This window comes from Myotis daubentonii, chromosome 1 (assembly GCF_963259705.1).
Source record: "Myotis daubentonii chromosome 1, mMyoDau2.1, whole genome shotgun sequence".
Lineage (NCBI taxonomy): Eukaryota > Metazoa > Chordata > Mammalia > Chiroptera > Vespertilionidae > Myotis > Myotis daubentonii.
Window position 1 is genome coordinate 58,648,032 of NC_081840.1, and position 14,717 is coordinate 58,662,748.

The window sequence follows — 14,717 nt, forward strand, 5'->3', positions numbered from 1 at the left end:
TCTTGGTTCATAGGTCAATGCTCAACCACTGAGCCAGCGGGGTGGATTCTGCTTTTAGAGGATACTGAAGATTTGGGTTTGACTGTGAAAAAGTGAGTCTGGAGGAGCCCTCGGTTTGAAGAAAGCAGGCACTGTGGCTTACAGTTTATAAAGGAGGAAACGGAGGCTCCAGGTCACTCGGCTTGTAAGTGGCCAAGCCCAGTGTTCTCGTCTTCAGGAAAGCTCATGCTGTTTCCTCTGTACTGTGCTGTTCAAGGATGTACTTGACCGGAGCTCTCAGTCCAGTGGGCCGTCTGGTCCTTCCATACATTTAAATTTTCTTCCTCTAGGGATTGTCCCAGTTTTCTGGACCCGGTAGTCAGATAAAAGCTGTGTTCAATGGCAGCTTGCTCAGAGTTAGTTCATAGGCCAAAACATTAGTTTCTTCCCATCTCAGAGGGCACTTTTGTAGGGAGTGGCTCTGACATTGGTTATATTAGCAATGCCCAAGGCAAACAAAGCTGAACACCAGCTAAAGTGGCAGGAACAGATTTTAATCAGTCATTTTATTCAGTAATAATTGCTATTGCAATAGGAAAAGAGTTTACAGGAACTGTACTCAACTTTGACTTGTCTAGATGTCACTGGGTATTTTAAAGGGAGAAAGAGGGCGTAGGGAGGGGGACAGGTGGGGACTCAGTAGAGTCAGGGAAGTGAAAAACTGCAAAAAGCAAGAAGGGGGGGTTGGTCCGTGTGAAAGCCACCTGGGTTTGCTCCCTGGTGCTTACTGAGGCTAGGCTCCTCCCCTCCCACGGAGGCTGGGAAAGAGGGCCCATCGTCAGGTGTTGGATAGGAAACACAGTCAGTTCTTCTGGCATCCTTGCGTTTTTGCAGGCAGGTACTTTAAGGGGGCTCAGGTCATCCTAGGACGGTGGCCTTACCTGTCAGAAACTTGGTGTTTGTTCTCCTCTTTATAGGACAAGGTTGAGGCCATGTCCACAGGGGGGCGACGAGGAGCCTGGCATGGAATTTGGTCAAGGAGAGAATCTTTGTCAAGAGCTTGGGGGCGGGGGGCGGGGGCAGGGGGGGGGTGAGGGGGGGCGGGGGGGGAGCTTAACGTTTCATGATCTCTGTTCCCTATCAGTGGTCCCCGAACTTTGCTGCATACTGGAATCGCCTGAAATCTTTAAAAATGGATAAGATTAATCAAGTGCAGTGACCTGCCCTAAGAAAAAATACTGAAGCCTGGCTCCCACTCTAGAAAAAAATCTTATCTAATTGGTATGTGGTGGGCCTGGGCTTTGGATTTTTGACAGCTCCCCAAATAGTTCTAATGCGCCGCAGTGTTGGGGAGCCACTGCTCTAGAGTCCCTTGCTACTCAAAGAGGGGTGCGTGGACCACAAGCGTCCCTGGGTGCTGCTTCTGCACACGAAAGCTTGGGAAGCAGGGCTCTAAGCCTGCGGTGCTCTGGTTGAGCTGCGTCGGAATCACCAGCAGGGTTTGCTCACACACAGATGGCTGGCCCATTCCAGCGTTTCTGATCCAGCCGGTTTGGGGCACGGCCTGATAGTCTGCATGTCTAACACGTTTCCAGGTACTGGAGCCACACACGGAGAACCACTGGTCTATGAGGAAGTGTTCCTTCCTGTAAGTGCCAGGGGGGAGCTTAGCGGGGCCAATGGGCTGTGCGACTTTGGCATGCACTGCACCTCCCAGGCGCCAGTTTTTCTTTCATCAAATGAAGAGGTTTGCTTTTAGTTTTGCTACAGCAAATGGTATGTGTCTGTATATCTAGAAAATAAATATGTGCTGCCCATGTGAGTTTTCAAGAACAATTGCGGGCTAAAGGTGACAAAGTGCAGCTTTCGGCTGGGCCTTTCCTGGGGCCGCACGTTGAGTCCCTCCATGACGAAGATGTGAGCCTCAGTTAATAAAATATCATCCTGCTCTGAGGAGCCGAATTACACTAAACACACACGATGTGTAACTCTGGATGCTTTTTCTCTATGTCAGTGGTTCTCAAAACGTGGCAACAGCCTGGAATTGGTTCGAAATGCAAATTCCAATTCTAATGGGTCGCAGCAGTCTGTGCTTTAATAAGACTTGCAGGTAATCTCAGTGTTCCAGCTTGAAAATCACTGCTCATGTGAACTAGAAAACTCAGATCATCTATTTATTCTCTCTGCTCCTCCCCTTACTCCCCTGCCCCCCAACCCCCAACGGTTACATGGGGAACCAGATAATTTATCAGGATTGCTAGATGAAAAAGCAACAAATACTTATTGTCTACTGTGTGCCAGGTACTGAGTATATAATGATGAGCAAGATAAACAAAAACTGCCCTCATGGAGCATACAGCTTCATAAAAGCATGACATCTGTGCAAAGGGAAATTGACGATCATAATGGAATAGACCACCAGCTACATATACATACTACAGCACGGCACCTCGTGTGCTCTGGGGGGATAGCAGCCACGCTGATAGGAGGCCTGCATTGGCCAGCCAGGCCCCCTCCCCGTGAACAGTGCTGGAGTGATGCTCAGTGACGCGTCCTCCCTGGTGGCTGCCTCTTTACAGACTTCATGCAGCCCCACCAACTGCAATGACAAAACAATTGCTGTTGAAAAGTTAAAACACAAGAACAGGATCTTCCTTTTAAAAAAAGTATATTTTCATTTATTTCAGAGAGAGAGAGAGAGAGAGAGGAAGGGAGAGGGAGAGAGAGATAGAAACATCAATGATGGGAGAGAATCATTGATTGGCCGCCTCCTGCATGCCCCCTACTGGGAATGGAGTCTGCAGCCCAGGCATGTATCCTGATGGGGAATTGAACTGTGACCTCCTGGTTCATAGGTCGACGCTCAACCACTGAGCCACACCGGCAGGGCCAGGACCTTCCTTTGAGGGGTCTTCCCAGTCAACTTTCTTGAACGTCTGGCCTGACTTCCTAGATAGAGGTTTGGAGAACTTCATCACACTAGTGCTGAACTCATCTCTCAGTCCATAGCAGGCACCCACGACTAGACGCTTGTAGAGTGGATGTATGAGCCAGCATCACACTAACAAACCATCTCTTAGGGTAGGTCACTGCACTTGATTAATCTTATCCATTTTTATACTGGTTCTCATTAGCTTCCATTTCATATGCTGATATTTCCTGGGTTATCTCCAAATTATTTTGTATGGCGCCAGCATGGCCATGGGTGAACCTGAGGGTGGTGGGGGTGGTGGTGAAGGATTAGAAAAGACAGACAAGAAAATAAAGCTGGGGCTAGGTGGGACGCTGCCCTCTCTGATGGAGAGACAGCACCACGGCCTGCAAGCTGAGTCTTTATTTTATAGCCGGATTCCACGAGGTAAAGTAAGGGCATAGTCAAGATGTTTACAACGTTCTCGTGGGTTTTGAATCTCCTCAATTACATGCACCTGATCTCTACCAAGCCCACATCACTCAGCCTCCTGGGACCCCAGATTCGGACCGTAAGGTCAAGCTTACAACCACAGCCTCTGGCTATAATTGTGCTGGGAGGGCTTTGCCCTCCGAGCTGGGACCTGCACGTGGCTTTGCCGTGAGAGGACTGTGCCCTCTCATCAGTCCGAGGCTTGAACCTATCCAAACACTGTAGCCACTCTCCACAATTTTGGTGCCCATAGCCCAGCCGTGGGCAAACTACGGCCCGTGGGCCGGATCTGGCCCGTTTGAAATGAATAAAACTAAAAAAAAAAAAGACCGTACCCTTTTATGTAATGATGTTTACTTTGAATTTATATTAGTTCACACAAACACTCCATCCATGCTTTTGTTCCGGCCCTCCGGTCCAGTTTAAGAACCCATTGTGGCCCTCGAGTCAAAAAGTTTGCCCACCACTGCCATAGCCTCTGATAAATGCACTGATTACATGTTTTCAAACATATATTTAAAATTGGAGACCTTTTGTTTTTAAAAATATCCATTTATACTTTTAAATTATGATTTGTTCAGATATTTCTATGGGCACAATTTCTAACCCTTTTAGAAAAGAAAAATCAGTCTTCAGAGTTGATTATCTGTGCAGGTGCCTCTACCCAACACAATATCTGGCCAGAATCATGAAAGTTTGGGGAAGTGGAAGGTTGAGGAAGCCATTGAGACGTGAGTGTGAGCTGCTGGGTTCGTTGTCTCAAGAAGTCGATGAATGAATTCATGGACAATTCATGGCAGGGAGAGGGTAAGCAAAGGGAAGCGAAGTTTATTACAGTGAAAGTAACAAAGTTCTTGACACACGAGAAGGGTCCCCAAACCAGAAGCTCACTAGCCTAGTGGTTTATATTTTTAAATTTTAAAAATTTCTTTATTGATTACTGGAGAGCATTATGCTAAGTGAAATAAGCCAGCCAGAGAAAGATAAATATCACATGGTCTCACTCATTTATGGGGTATAATGAACAACATAAACTGATGAACAAAAACAGATCCAGAGACAGAGAAGCATCGATCAGACCGTCAAACCTCAGAGAGAAGGCAGGGGCGGGTGGGGGTACGGGGGAGAGATCCACCAAAGCCCAGGGGTTTACATATCCCTGCTTTTGCCCTCTGTTGGCTCTCTCAAAGAAACACCAGGCATCTCCTTCAGCCCTCATCTCCCCACATTTAGTTCCCGCTCTTGGGTTGAGGGGGAAGCGGGTACAGTCTGCCTATCTTGTTCACATCCTGGCCATCTGGTTTACTTCGTCCTTATCTACCATCTTCCCTACCCACGAGGCCCTTACCCTAAACTGCCCGATCCCCTCTAACTCCTCACCGTCAGTCCAGGAAAGAGAGTTTCTAATTGGAAAGTCTGAAATGTCAAAGGTGGACAGGCCCCAGCTGGCTCTGGTCCCTGGAACACTACGTCCTGGCTAAAAGTGTAAGTGCTGACCTTTCCTCCAAAAAGGTGCCCCTGGTGATATGATGTCCTTGCTTCAACCTCTGCTTACAACCAGATTCACTTCAACAGGATTCCAGGTAACACATTGCACAACGTGATAGTCTCAGAAACAAAGGTCATGTGGACTCCCATCACTTGGGGTCAAATTCTCCCTGGGAGATCAAAGGCAGGGGCCTGGGTGGGGGGGCGCACCTTGAACAGGCTCTCTGGCAGGAGACTGGCTTTGCTATGAAACCAGCTTAGGTCCGAGGGGCATGTGGGACCGGGGGTGCTAACTGGAGACCTGGGATTTACTGGGGTCACAGATATATTTCATTTGCGATGCATATAAATTAAAAAAATTTTGAGACTTCCCATTTTAAAAATTGGGAGATTCACATGTATACCCAGGTTTCTAGTTTATGAACCATCAGAAGATTCCAGCAGTGCCTGAGCTGTGTTCCCACATGACAATGCTCAGCCAACTGAAGCAGAGTAGTGGCTATCCTCAAGTTTGCCCCCCTCATTTGTGGCCTGCTTCTCTCATCCACATTACCAATGTGAATCCTGAAGGTACTTGAGGTGGCAATCCTTGATGTGACTAAAAAATATCAACCTAACACCTGTTATGCGTCGAATACTGGTGCTGTTGCTTAGTCTTAAGAACTGTACAGGTGGCAGTTTCACCTTTTGGATAACGCTGTTTTAGACAGTGGCCAGGCGCTATTCAGTGGGGAGAATTAGCCTTACACTGGAGCAGGATTTCCATTGGGCTGTTCCTTGGTGATCCACAACCCCTCACCTCCCAGCTCCTTGCCCTATATTACCTATTGCCATTATCATTATGAGTGAGGCACCTGTGAAAAGTTACCAATGGGACTATCAGGCTCAGGACAAAGGAAGGACAGTACCATTTCATATGCTGGCAGTCATCTATTTTATTACATATTAAAAAAAACAACAACACTTCCCTTCCCTCCCTCTAACAAACTTAGTTTGCAAATACAAACAGTAGGGGCACACTGAAAAATAATTATCTCTAAGTCTTTTCACTTGCAAAAGTGTAGGTATAATTTAGAAAAGTCTCCCTTTATTGGTATGCATGAAAAATACACCCCACAATCTTCAAATTAAAGTTGGATCCGTTCAGTTTCTTTCTGGAAATATTCAGAGTTTCATAGTTTCAGCACGTATGGCATTGTAAATGTCCTCAGTCATAGGCACATACATTGCTGCTTTGTCATCCAAGAAATACAAGGCATCTTTGATGGCTGCAGGGTTGAAGCCCTCCTCCACGAGGGTCACCTTGCGGTGTTTGAAAGTTCCAGTGATCTCAATGGTGTCCTGAAAAACATTAAACAACCCACTTTGCTGTGGTGTTTTGCAAACAGATCAGGTGCAGGGAAAGGAGTGGAGGTGGGGCAGTGAGGCTGGCACCTCTGGCTCCTTTGAGAGCTGTGAATGCATTTTGTAGGATAAGGATACATCCTGTTTTCTGAAGCTCCACTAGGGGGCCCTTCGTGGAGGAAATTTTCATTCCCTTAAACCTTCCCCCCCTCCCCCGCCCCGCCCTCACCCAAGGATATGTTTATTGATTTTAGAGAGAGAGGAAGAGAAGGGAGGGAGGGAGAGAGAAAACATCGATGGGAGAGAGAAATATCAGTCGGTTGCCTCCCGCACTCGCCCTGACTGGAATCAAACTCGCAACATGGAGGTACGTGCCCTGACCGGGGATTGAACCCACCATCTTTTGGTGTACGGGACAGTGCTCCAACCAACATAGGCACTGGCCAGGGCTCATTCCCTTAAAGCTTTAAGATCACCTGTGGGGAGTGAAAAACGGAGCACAGAGTCTCTTGTTTTGGCGAGCTTCAGGTATGACTGGAATATCCTGATTAAGGTGTGATCATCTACACAGACAACTCTATTCTTTCAGCCTGTTTGTCCGTTCGACCGAAGATCTGCTTTTTCTCCCATTAATAGGGGATGATCTGAGGATATTTCAATGTTTATGATCTCATTGTAAAGCAAATGCCAGTGCTTTATGAACATCAATTTTGTAGCCACAGCAATGTCTGGTAATCTAACACTTCTCAACTCTTTAGAATCTAAGAGCTCAAAGTCCAAAAGCGAGAGTGTTAAACTAACCTAGGGGTTAATGTTTGAGAAAAAGAAAAAAATCCCTCTAGTGGTAAAAGCTAAACCTTTGGTAGCTCCAACTGGCTAATGATGCCCAATTGAACTTCACACCATAGAAAGGTCTTAGGATGTCAGTGAGTTTTTCCATTCTTCAAAACTGGAAACAACAAATAGGAGGGTTGGAGCATTTCTGTTTTAAGTGTCTGTCACATATCCCCAAACACAGACTTTGAGCGTTACTTGCTAATACTGTTGCTGAATGAACTGGCCTGGTCAATTTTAGGGAGAAAGGGATAAGGATTTGTGTTTCGGCTAGTTCTATTTTTATGATATTTCTGATTCCTTGTTGAGCTTCCTGGAAAGGGTAGTGAAAATTTAGCCAATGTGGTCACCATGCTAGAAGGGGAGTTGCTGCCTAAGAGACAGGGGTCTCCATGAGAGAAGAGAAGTGAACTTGATAACAAGAGGTCTCACCTGTATCCTTAGAAACCGGGGCCTTGCATAACTAGGCAGGTAGTCGGCAACGTGCTTAAAGAGCTTCTTTCCATCAAATTCATGGCCTTCCTTCATCTTGATCGAGGCCATGCCAATTCGACCCTCGTGACCTGGAAACACCACGAAAAAACATTAGATGTGCTGTAGCTGTTTTATTTATAATGCTTTGCTGTTTCTAGAACAGTGGATGGAGGCAGCCTTATAGCATATGTTTCTTTTGGATAGTTGGAATTTTTATTTCAAATATAGGTCGAAGAGAATATAAAATGAAAATACTGCCACTACTACTAGCAGCTATACACTGATTGGATTTCTAATTATATGCCAGGTCCTATGGACCATCTCATTTAACCTGCCCAACAAACTTATGAAGAGGTTCAAAAGTTATCTCCATTTTACAGATGAAGAAACTGAGGCTTAAAGACTTTAAAAGACTTGCTCAAGTTCAACACACAGCAAATACTGAATGGGGGCAGTATGGCTCTAGATCCTGTGCTTGTCATCTTCACCCTTCTCAGCAGCCTACATGAAACACTTGAGTAGGAAACAGGTCAAACTGGTGGCTAAAGGAACTTGTGTTTTTTTTTACTCTAGTGAGAAGTCCTTGCTCCACTCATGAATAACTGAGCTCAGGTTGTTCTTCAGACTGCAATGTCAGGTCTGCTGTGCTTCTAGGCACGAACACCACCTTTGAGACTTCCGTATTTAATCAGGCTTCCTAATAGCTTTGCCTTTCTGCACGTTAGAGAAGCGGTGGGACAGCAGGTGAAGGCCAGGTTCAGGGGTGAGTGAACTGCTGGGTGCCTTCCCGCTGCTGCCCTTTAGCTCTCCACAGAGAAAACGGACCCTAACAGCTTTCTTCCCCGCCAGGCAGGGCAGGAAGTGGAGAGGCGTTTAGAACAATTTCCTTTGTTTCCTTGTGAGGACAGTGGTGATTAGGTACTAATCCATCGGCTACCTGATCCAGGAGACCCAGGGGGAGCCCAGGTCCATTTCCCTGAACTACTTAGCTGTAATCAGAGAGGAAGAGGGACCGCCCTGGTCACCTGGGCCCCAGCTTTCAAAATCTCTCCCATGGTGACTGTGTTTACCTACAGCTCCAAAGGAGGCGGAAAACAAGAGGAAACATGGAAAGAAAGAAAACGCACCCTCGTTTTATCCGCCTCTCATCCGAGGGAGGCAGGGCACGGGACCCTCTTTCTCTAGGGGTCCCTGGTAGCTCTCTGGAAGGCGCCTATCTCAGGAATCTCAAATGTCTCCAATAATTCCTTTTAGAATTAAGACAGAAGCTGCTGCAACAGAAATCTTCAGCATCGACTGGCTCCCCGCTTCTTGCTCTGGCATTCACGGGGAGCGGGGGGGCCTGTTGGGTCTCAGGCCTCCACCCTGGCTCCTGCAGGCTGGTCTGGGCTAGTTCAGATCGAGGGGGAAGGCTCCAGTCTGCCGCAGTTCTGGCCAGGGCTTCTCTAGAACGGCTGTCCAATGTGGTAGCCACCGGTCACAGGTGGCTATTACAATGAATTGTAATTGAAATGGAAAATTCAGTTCCTCAGTTGCACGAGCCACATTTCAGTTGCTGGACAGTCACATGGAGGCTACTGGGCGCCACACTGGACAGTGCAGATATAGAACACTGTCGTCACTGCAGAACATCCTACTGATAATAACAGCTGTAGAGAGCAGTTGGACAGTACTGGTGTGACACCTAGAAAAACTTAACTCCCTGTTAAGCCTAAACCTAGAAGTTCCCTCTTTGGACCTCCTGGTCCAAAACTGAGACCTGAGAAGTCCCCGTGAGGATCCCAGAACCTGAAAGTTGGGTTCACCTCTCTAGTCGATAGAGTTCACCTCTAACTTTTCACTGCTGTCAGAATCCTCACAGGAGCCCAGGTGGGCATCCTGCCTCATTACACTCTCCAGCTGGTGGACAGTCCCTACCTCAGGAGACAGTCCTCTATAGTGTTGGTTGTTCTGGTTAGAGGAGGGTTCTCAGGCTCACATCGGCTCCCCGGTCATTTCAGCCTGTGGTTTTCATTCTGCACATTGGAGCAGGGTGAACACACTGGCTCCTTGTTTTATCTGACTGTCTCTAATCATTTGAAAACCATTAGCTTCCTTTTCTTTGTTCTATATCAGTGGCTCCTACACATTACTGGTCGTGACAGCCACTTGGGAATTAAAAAAAAAAAAAGAAAAGGAAAGAAAACAAGAAAATTCTGATCCCAAACTTGAGGTTCTGATCCATGGGCTTTACAAGGTTTCCCAGATGATTCTGATTGGCGAGGTTTTGGAATCACCTGGTGTCAGTGCTTCCCATGACTTTAGTGTATTTTCTCTAAATTGTGTAAAACATGTAACTCATCATTTTAACCATTTTAAAGTGTACAATTCAGGGGCATTTAGTACATTCACAATGTTGTTCAGCTATCGCCAGTATCTAGTTCTAGAACATTTTTATCACTCCAAAGTTAGACTTCAGTTTTTGTGTGTGTGTGTTTTTTGTTTTTGTTTGTTTAGACTGAAGAAAAAGGTAAATTTTATTTGGTCTGTTGGCTTCTACATTCACATCCACCAAGAGATTGTTATTGATTAGATTATGAAAAGGCTGACAGAAGTACTGGGAGACTTCGGATAAACTTGCACCAGAAAGCAGCAAGCAACATACCTTTCTCCTAAACTCCTACAGAAATATTTATAAAGATTTTAAAAAAATGTACGCATGTACAGATCAATTACTGAGCATTGAGAAACATGATATTCAAACATCACAAAATGGGAAATAGGCCTTGATTTCTGTCATTTGAGTCTGAATCAGGGCTCTAGCATTGTGTCCTCAAGGAACTAACCACAAATAGCTCAGAATGTGCCTAACACCTTGCTCTGTGTTCCCGTTCTTGGTCCAGCTCCTTGCTTTTTAATTCTTCCTTACCTAATGACTTTATTAGCAATAGAAAATACATTAATATTATCTTAGGAATTAAACTAAAAGCTGATTATCAGCTATATTTATCCCATAATCTAATTTTACCTGTTTCTTTGTATTTTTGCTTTTACAAACAGAATTTCCCACCAAACAGGTATCTCAGGCTTGTGTAAGAAAAATAATTGATGACATGCATAAAATCACAATCACAGTAATTGGACCATAGTTAAACTAATTAAGAGAAATCATGTTCATTTATAAGTGATTATATAAGGGAAGAGAAAATATGCATCAAGTAATAAAAAACATTAAATCTTTATATAAACAAATGAGATAAATCCCAGGTTCTTAAAAAGTCTGTTTAAAAAGCAGGTCAAGGTAAAGAAGTGAATTCATACTTTTAACTTCCACCTGTGATCACTTGGGCCCTTTCGCCTTGGCCTTGGTTTCCTTTGGGACCTTTCCAGTCTGACATTGAGTAAATGTGGCTACTGTAGAAACACCATCCACAAACTTGGTTTTGAAAAGGACGTTTGCATTGTTGAACATACCTTCCTTTAGGGACACCACAATGAACTGAGAATGTGTGAAATGAGTACGCAGCATCTGCCCAATGTTCTGGGTGTGAGAAAGATCCAAGGCTGCATCGACCTCATCCAGGGTGTAAATTGGAGCAGGTTTGAAGAGGAGCATGGACAATATTAGTGACAAAGCCACCAAAGACCTCTGACCACCACTAAGTTCAGTTAGGTTTTCTTTCCAAGTATTTCCTAAGGCAACCTTGAACTCCAGGCCATCCAACACGGTTTGCCCCTCTGGTGGTGCAAGCATAGCATTAGCACCAGGCAAAAGGGTAGAAAAAATAGACCCAAAGTCCTTGTTTACCTTTTGCCAAGCAATGTTCAGGGCTTGGTTTTTCTTCTGGTCAAGGTCTTCTAGAGTCGCAAGTATTTTGGATTTGTCATTTTCTACAATTCTCTTCTTCTTCATCAAGTCATTATACCACTCTTTTGCTTCTGTTAGTACAACCATAGCTCTCATGTTGACATTTCTTCCTAGTTTTTCCTTCATTTCGTGCAACTTCTGAAGTCTCTGACCAGCTTCTTTTGGATTATTAGTTTTGAAATCATAGGCACTACTGGGTAGCCCAAAGAGGTGTTTCTCTGCATTAATCCAGTCATAATCTCTCAACATTTTGGATACCTTTGCAGCAGCATTTTCAGCTTCCCGTTTATGTTTGCTGATGTTGTGGTCCAATTCCTTAATTTTAAGTTGAGACTCATTGTTTTGTTCCTTATGCTTTGCCACTTCTGCATATTTAGCTTTATTTATTTTTTTAAATATATATATTTTATTGATTTTTTACAGAGAGGAAGGGAGAGGGAGAGTTAGAAACATCGAGCAGCTGCCTCCTGCACACCCCCTGGGGGCTGTGCCCGCAACCAAGGAACATGCCCTTGACCAGAATCGAACCTGGGACCCTTGAGTCCGCAGACCAACGCTCTATCCACTGAGCCAAACTGGTTAGGGCTGCATATTTAGCTTTAATAGACTTCAGTGTTTTTAAGAATCACTTAGCCCTGGCTGGTGTGCTCAGTTGGTTGAGCATTGTCCCATGCAGCTAAAAGGTTGCCAGTTTGATTACTGGTCAGGAGACAATCAACCGATGCTTCTTTCTCACATTGATGTCTCTCTCTCTCTCTCTCTCTCTCTCTCTCTCTCTCTCTCTCTCTCTCTCTCCCCCCTCTCCTTTCCTCTCTCTAAAATCAATAAAAACAGTTTTTAAAATAAAAGAATCACTTAAAGGGCTTGTTAAAACACAGCTCCCTGGGCCCCACCGCAGAAAGTCAGATTTGGTGGGTCTGAGGTGGGTCCAAGAGATCGCATTTTTAACAAGCTCCCGGGTGAGGAGGATGGTGCTGCTGGCTCAGGGGTCCCACTGGTCCTCCCATTCCGCTTCCTAGTTTCTCTCACCTTCTCCTACACATTCTTTTGCGTTGTTACCGTTTTAAAATTCAGCATATAAAAGTGTGTGCAAGATTCCAGGTGGGGTCTGTGAGAGCCCAGTGTGGTGTGATGGCTGACACCACGCTTGTGCTAATTCAGCCTGAGGTCCAACATGAGAAGAATTCTACAACTCACACTTTATGACCCCGGTGTGGCTATGCTTCCCATTGTGTTGCTGCCACAGGATTGGAAAGGAACAGGTAAGAGAAAGTCCTGAATTTTCTTTAAGAAATAAAAGAGCAGTACAAGGTCACATGCAACCACCACAGCTCAGGGAAATGGGACTTTGGGGTTTCCATTTCGAATATAGGTGGAATTCCAAATCCTGAGTTCTGGGGGAGTACTAACACCCATAGCATCTCATGTTTGGACAATGATTTGGAGACGTCCTCCCTGACATCTATATATATAAAAGCCTAAGTGACTGTTACAACAGGTTGACCAGCCAGTAGCTATGATGCATACTTACCACCAGGGGGCAGATGCTCAATGCAGGAGCTGCCCCCTGTTGGTCAGTGAGCTCCCACAGTCAACCTCCCATGGCTGGCCAACCTCCCGCGGTCCCTCCCCGCCTGGCCGGCCCCGATCGCCGGCCAGGCTGAGGGACCCCACCCGTGCACAATTTCATGCACTGGGCTCCTAGTCTATAACAAAATGATTTCTCCTCATGACAACCCTCATGTACATATCTGACAAATATATTTTTACTACTTATGTCATTGAAATGAATTAGTTCTCTGGACAATCTTCATGACAGGACTGGTGTGATCCCTAATTTTAGTGATATGCCTGAAGCCAAACAGCCAGCAGGTATTGGAGCCAGGATCTCAAACAGACCTGGGCACTCCCCACGCTGCTGGGAGAAGCAGGTCTATGGAAGAAGGCTGGATGTCATGATTCTGAAACTCAGTCAGGTGGGCGGGGTCAGGGACCTGCTTTAAAAGTGTGTGCAAGATTCCAGGTGGGGTCTGTGAGAGCCCAGTGTGGTGTGATGGCTGACAATTTCTGCTCTTAGCAACTGTACTTGCTCTTGTGTCTACATCCCATCTCCCAGCTCTCCAGCGTGCTGCATCTTTTCTTGAGGAGTGCCAGATGCAGCATGGGACCTGGAGTCCTGGAGAGATGTGGCTTACCGGGGAGCCCCGCTGGGGAGCTGAGCCACAGAGGAAGGCCAGGTTCAGGTGTACTGACCGGGCTGATTTCTAAAGGAGCATAAGCCACACATAAACCCTTTACTCAAGTGGCTGACGGAGTCGTTTGATTCTCCAGCCGACAGGAGAAGGCAAGGGCGTACTTTGCCCTGGGGTTACAATGATATGGATTTAGGCACAGATTTATAATATCTCGTGCATACCTGGCACAGGCACTCCATAAACATTTGCTTCTTGGACAAAATCAACCAGTCCCAGTGTGTCAGCAACTTCAGTGGTGGCCACATTTTCTCCTTTCCACCTGGAAGAGAAGGTGAGGTTAGCAGAGGTCACAGGTGGTCTCTGGCTCAGGATGTGATGACAGGAAGTAGCTGGTTCCTCCGTGGGGTGGCTGCACTCTATACCTCACCTTGGTCCCCAAATTCCCTGACTTCATCATGGGAGAAGCACCATGCTTGAGGAACAAAAGACAAAGGCATACTCCTAAATAATAAAATGCAGAATTCCAATCCAGCCACATGGAACATGACTTACAGTATGATGCTGTTCTAATATCAAAACACAGACTTGGCCTAAGAAAGACACTGGAAATAAAAAATAAACCATCAATGGCCCTAGTTGGTTTGCTCAGCGCCAGCCCTCAGACTGAAGGGTGGCAGGTTTGATTCCAGTCAAGGGCATGTGCCTCGGTTGCAGGCTCAATTCTCGGCTCCGGTTGGGCTATGTGCGGGAGGCAACCAATCCATCTGTCTCTCACATTGATATTTCTCTTTGTCTCTCCCCTTCCCTTCTACTTTCTAAAAATTAATGGGAAAAAACTATTCTCAGGTGAGGATTAACAAAAAACTAAACAAAACAAAAACTCATCAGTGACTTTTTGCTGTATGTAAGTCTCTCCCTTTCCTCATTCTCTAACTTTGGTTGCTATTTCATTCAATTAGTGAACTTGTGTTTAATAAAATTTCACATTTGTATTTCAGGGTCTCAGGGCAACAAGAAAGCTTTTAATAAGATAAAATATCGTACGTTATCTGCAAGGAGATGATCCTGTTAGTGCCAACCAAGTGCTACTTTTCACTTCATAAAGTTAATTTTTTTTTACATTAAAAAATTTTAAAAAATATCTCATAGAAGT

The 14,717-nt window shown here is 45.5% G+C and overlaps 1 protein-coding gene across 1 annotated transcript in view; it reads right to left on the reverse strand.

The window, feature by feature from the left end:
- Window positions 1-5,787: 5,787 nt before the first annotated feature.
- SLC27A2 (solute carrier family 27 member 2) overlaps window positions 5,788-14,717 on the reverse strand; it is a 45,540-nt gene continuing 36,610 nt past the window's right edge. The window contains exons 8-10 of the mRNA XM_059701818.1: window positions 13,786-13,883; window positions 7,481-7,611; window positions 5,788-6,211 (exon numbers count right to left, since the gene is read on the reverse strand). Coding sequence (XP_059557801.1) covers window positions 6,035-6,211; window positions 7,481-7,611; window positions 13,786-13,883 — 406 coding nt within the window. The 3' untranslated portion in view covers window positions 5,788-6,034. The remainder of the gene's footprint in view (window positions 6,212-7,480; window positions 7,612-13,785; window positions 13,884-14,717) is intronic.